Here is a 5,630-nt window from a genome sequence, read left to right on the forward strand (position 1 = left end):
GATAATAATTAAAAAAGTTGAGAAGTAATAGAGGAAGGGAGTACACATTTTTTGAATTCAGTGACTTTTGTGAAGAGATGGCATGGAAAGGCAACTTATAGTTACTTATACACCACATCAAAATGGTATAGCTGAGAGGAAGAACAGAACCATAGTAGAAATGGCAAAATGCATGCTGATTGAAAAGGCTGTTCCATTTGAGTTTTGGGCTGAAGCTGTCAACACAGCAATGTATATCTTTAATAAGTGTCCCACTAAATCTCTTGACAAAAAGGCTCATTTTGAGGCTTATAGTGGAAGAAAGCTAAGAATCAAGCACTTAAGGGTTTTTTGTTCTATATGTTATGCTTATATTCCAAGTCATCTCAGACAGAAGCTAGATGAAACCAGTGTTAAATGTATTTTCTTGGGGTATGGCACATGTGAGAAAGGTTATAGACTTTATGACCTTGATTCAAAAAAGATGATTAGGCCAAGAAATGTGATATTTGATGAAAATGCTTGCTGGGATTGGAAATGTCAATCTGAGAAGAGTATTAGTGTACCAATAACTGGTGTGGAAACCTGTGAACAAATGGAAGAAATGAGCTCAAGTGACAGATGTAATGTAAATGATGAGTCTCTGATACCTGCATCTGAAACTTGTGAATCAATTGAAAATGGTTCAAGATTTGTCCCAATGCAGAATAACACAGGTCCCTAAGACTATGAGCATACCTCATTGAAGTTCAAGAGCTTGACAGAAGTGTATGCAAAGTGTAATTTGTGCATAGTTGAGCCTAAGAGCTTTGAAGAAGCAGCCAAAGATGAGTCATGGCAGAAAGCAATGGAGGCAGAAATTGCTATGATAGAGAAGAACTGCATTTGGGAACTTGTTGACAGACCATTTAATAAACCAATAGTTGGTGTCAAGTGGATCTACAAAACAAAATTGAACATGGATGGGTCTATACAGAAGAATAAGGCAAGATTAGTTGCAAAGGGGTACTCTCAAAAGCTTGGGGTTGATTTCAATGAGACATTTGCCCATATGGCAAGGCTTGACACCATTAGAACTCTAATTAGACTAGCTACATAGAAATGGTGGAAGTTGTTCTAACTCGATGTGAAATCTGAACTCTTGAATGGGGTTCTAAATGAAGAAGTGTATGTAGATCAGCCATTTGGATTTGTAATTCTAGGTAAAGAGGACAAGGTTTACAAGTTCAAGAAGGCCTTATATGGTTTAAAACAGGCACCAAAGGGCTGGTATAAAGAAATTGACTCTTCTTTCTATAATGCTGGCTTTCATAAAAGTCTAAGTGAGGTAACCCTTTACATCAAAACAACTGAGGCATGAATTCTCATTGTTTCCTTGTATGTTGGTGACATTATATACACAGGAAGTTCTAGTGCATTGATGGATAAATTTAAGGCATAAATGATGAGAAAGTATGAGATGTCGGATTTAGGTCTGTTGCATCACTTCTTAGGGCTTGGAGTAATTCAAACAGAAGACTGCATCTTTCTGAATCAAAAGAAATATGCAAGAACCTTGGTGGAGAAGTTTGGATTAAAGGATTGCAAGTATGTTGCAATTCCACTTGTAGCAGATGAAAAGTTAAGCAAAGTTGATGCAAGTGAGATGGCTGATGAAAGTCTTTATAGGAAGATGGTTGGTAGTCTGTTATACTTAATAGCTACAAGACCTGATATAATGTTTGCTGCAAGTTTCCTAGCTCAATTCATGCACAATCCAACCAGAAAGCACATAGGAACCACAAAGAGGGTGTTGAGATATATACAAGGAACACTGGACTATGGAATTGCATATGAGAAAGGCAAAGATGATGTGCTTATTGGCTATTATGATAGTGACTGGAGGAAGTGAATATGACATGAAGAGCACCACGGGTTATGCTTTCAGTTTTGGTTTTGGAGCATTTTCTTGGGCCTCAATCAAACAAAGTAGTGTAGCACTGTCCACTGCAAAGGTTGAGTATGTTAGTGTCATAGAAGCAACTGCCCATGCCATCTGGTTAAGGTTTGTTCTCTTAGATTTTGGTGAGGAACAAGTGGAGCCAACTCAGATTCTATGTGATAACACCTCTGCCATTGCAATTTCAAAGAATCTAGTGGCACATCACAAGACAAGGCATATCAACAGAAGGTTTCATTTCATCAAATATGCATTGCAGAATGGTGAAGTTGATCTGGTTTATTGCAAAATTGAAGAGCAAATAGCTGATATATTCACAAAGGCCTTGGCAAGAGATCGATTGGAGTGCATGAGGAAAGCTTTGGGGATGATTTCTGCTAAACACTTAGAAGGGAGTGTTAGTGTTTAAGTATTTTTAGCAGAAATAGGCTTATTCATTTTACTTGTTTTGATCAGAGCCCTTGGATCATATTCCAAATGGATGCTCTAGATTAAATTAGAGTAAGTGGGAGTGTGTGACACATGTAACTATTTCATAGGATAGTGATGTGAGAATTACTTGACACACAAATTAAACCATCTTTTTGACAATTGTAGTATAGATGTAAGTAGGGTATCGTTCTAGGCCGGGGATTAGGAGGGATTGCTAATCTATCCTAAATTAATTTAAAAATATTAAACAAGACTCAAGGACACAAAACTAGGCTAAAAACTCTAATAACTCGAAACACACTTAGAATGACTCAAAATAATGAAAACAATCAAATTTTGCACTAGAAACTGAAATGGACGGAAATTGAATTAAAAGACTAACAACAATGAAAACTAACTAAATAATATAATTTAATAATGGGGGTAGTTTGGTTTTGACGAGAAGTAAATTAAACTTAAATAAATTACAGAATTGACAAAAACATAAAATTAAGGTGAAAGGATAGGTGACGGACTAGCTAGAGGGTTCTTCTCCACACATGACACATATGCAACCTAAATTGATTTTCAGTTGTTCTTTCAATAAATTGTAAATCTCAACGTCCCAAATTAACCGTGAATTGCACTAATTAACCCTTAATTTTTCCACAAGTTATTGGGTTGGATGATTGCATACGACAACCCAAAACATTCCCTACAAGTTCCCTACATGAATTGCATAATAGAGATACAAGCAAGAATCATTAAGTTCTATGAAAAACATAAGCATTGACGAGGCACTCGTTACTATGATTTGCATGAAACTTATGCCAAGAATTTACTTAACGTGATTGTGACTAGCAACCTTCACTACTTGTGAATATAAGTTCATAACGATTAGGTGAAATTCACTTATATTCTAGCATCAAATTCATGCATGTAAATTAAGTATGCATCCTTAATCGACATACAAAAATTAGTTATCAATCAAGCAGTTAAGCAAATTAAATCACAACTCAGAAATCACAACTGAAGGTAATCAATTCATATTACAAATATATTCATGGCTTTGAATTAACCTCTAGCCAAAATAAATTTAGTTACACATTATTAAAATAGAAATAAAATATAAGTTTGGAAAGATTTAACCGAGAGAGAAGATCTGCCGTGCTTATGTGCTTCTGCCCTCTGTCTTCCTTAATTCCGTTTTTCCTTCTCACTCTGCACGTCAGCTCTTCTGCCTCTTCTTTCTCTCCGCACCTTGACCTCTCCTTTTTTTTTTTCTTCTTTTGACCTCTTTCCAATCCCTGCCTTCTGACATGCCCCGTCTCTCCTCTCTGCACTCTCTCCGCACAGTTTTCTGTGCTGCTGCTGCCCTATCCCTTCCCGTGCTTTCCTTTTTCTGCCAAGGGCAGCTTTCTTTCTTTTTTTTCCCCCGCAGCTCCGTTTGCGCCCCTCTTAATTTATTCTTTTTCGTCTCCCTTGTTTTTCGCTGCCAAAGGCAGCCCTCCCCACTATTATTTTTCTATTCTTTCCACCTCCCACACTCTGTGCCTCTCTCTCACGCTGCCAAGGGCAGCCCTTGTCTTTCCTTCTTTTCTCTATCCCGTTGCAGTCTCCCCTTTCATGCTGCCCAAAGGCAGCCTTTTATTTTCCCCGAAGCATAGACCACCTTTTCTAGATCGTCCCTCAGCTGGCTGCCTTGTGAGGATCTCCCCTGGACCCCCTCCTCGTGAATGGATCTTATCGTCGACAATATGCTTCAGTCTCTGGTAGTATGTGGGGCCAAGGAATATCATAGTGCTGAGCCGCCTGCCCGTGTGACCATTATACATGGTCTCGAATCCACGCATTTGATACCCACAACTGTGAAGAGCTTTACTGATATTGTCCACCTAACAAAGAAAATAATAAGATATGCTTGTTCTCTTTTCTCCACCATTCCGTGTCTGCCATGAGTCTTCTTTCATTTCTTTTACAAAACATAAATCATGATTATTATTTATTTATTTTTTTCTTTTTAATTTTATTTAAAAGCTGATCTCCACAGACAGTTTTGACGAATTTATTACATAAAATTTCACTTGTTCTATTTTTATTTTCTTTGCATAACAAATCCTATAAACACAAAAATACGTAAATAGTTCAAAAATATAAGGAACTAACTAAGAAAAGACGAGTGAATTCGAAGTAAAAATATATATAAATATGATCCGATCAGATAGATGAAATGGATGGCTGTGATCATTCCTTTCTGTTAGAAGAGAGAGAGAGAGGCTTTATTCCTTTCTGGTTGTAACAGTCATATTCCACTTGCACTTGTAGAGAGAGAGTTGTGAATCAATGAATTTAGTTTTGCACTCATCTCTATGATTTTTGCTTCCTGCAACTTCCATTTTCTTCTTTCTTCCAGACATAACATACACACTCCATTGAATCACAGCACAAAATCACATAATCTAACAGAGCTTACATATACGTTGACACGATTTTGACACCAACGGCTGTAGGAGCACTTGGCAATTTTAATCGCTTTCTGGCTCACTTGAAGGAGGTTTAATAGATTGATCGTCCAATGAATCATCGTGATGGAAGAGACATCAACGTCAAACCGCTTATGAGCTGAGAGGAAAATGGTCAGCCTAGCGGACATAAACTCACTGACACAATTTTTCAAGAATAGTTATTGTCAACTAAATGTACATGGTTGTCCTGATTAGAATATTTCACTACAATACAACGGTTTTACAGTTTCATGATATACTTTTCATTTTATTTGCGATCTTCTTTCAATCATGTTATGAACAGACGACAAATTTACACACAAGGGGCTAATTACTGGAATATTGAAAGACGAAATAATGTAAGCAAACACCATAGGCAGATTTAAAAACATGTTAAGAATGGAATATTGTACAGATAAGTTTTAAATAGTAACAAGCAATGGATGCACCCAGAATAGTACCAATCCATGCTGAAATTACCATGAAAATACCAATGTGTGCTTAAATATGCCCCAAATTAAATAGCACTTATCCATGCTCAAATTCTCACAAAAATATAAATGGCGAACATTTTAATACATTCTATTTCATAGAATTTTTCATGTGGTTGACATTAAAAAACATGTTAGACTCTGAAGATTTCCAAATCTTTATATGATTATATTACTTACTAGCCAGGTCAAAAAGTTTCAGCTGTACAAATATTAGCAATGCAAATATGTAGTCTCAAAGCAGGTTCTTTACTGCAAGAGATCAGCCTAGCGACTTAATTTTTGCCCGTGTCAGCAACTACAGCC

The 5,630-nt window shown here is 36.7% G+C and overlaps 1 protein-coding gene across 1 annotated transcript; it reads left to right on the forward strand.

Moving 5' to 3' along the window:
• The first annotated feature begins 1,438 nt into the window (after window positions 1–1,438).
• LOC126584188 (uncharacterized mitochondrial protein AtMg00810-like) lies at window positions 1,439–1,870 on the forward strand. The gene has a single exon (XM_050248651.1). The coding sequence runs from the start codon at window positions 1,439–1,441 to the stop codon at window positions 1,868–1,870; it is 432 nt and encodes a 143-aa protein (XP_050104608.1).
• The last annotated feature ends 3,760 nt before the right edge of the window (window positions 1,871–5,630 follow it).

Source organism: Malus sylvestris, chromosome 10 (genome assembly GCF_916048215.2).
Source record: "Malus sylvestris chromosome 10, drMalSylv7.2, whole genome shotgun sequence".
NCBI lineage: Eukaryota > Viridiplantae > Streptophyta > Magnoliopsida > Rosales > Rosaceae > Malus > Malus sylvestris.

What these genes read in the sequence shown, in the direction of transcription:
- LOC126584188 (XM_050248651.1), top strand. Translation starts at nt 1,439, where the DNA reads ATGTCGGATTTAGGTCTGTTGCATCACTTCTTAGGGCTTGGAGTAATT.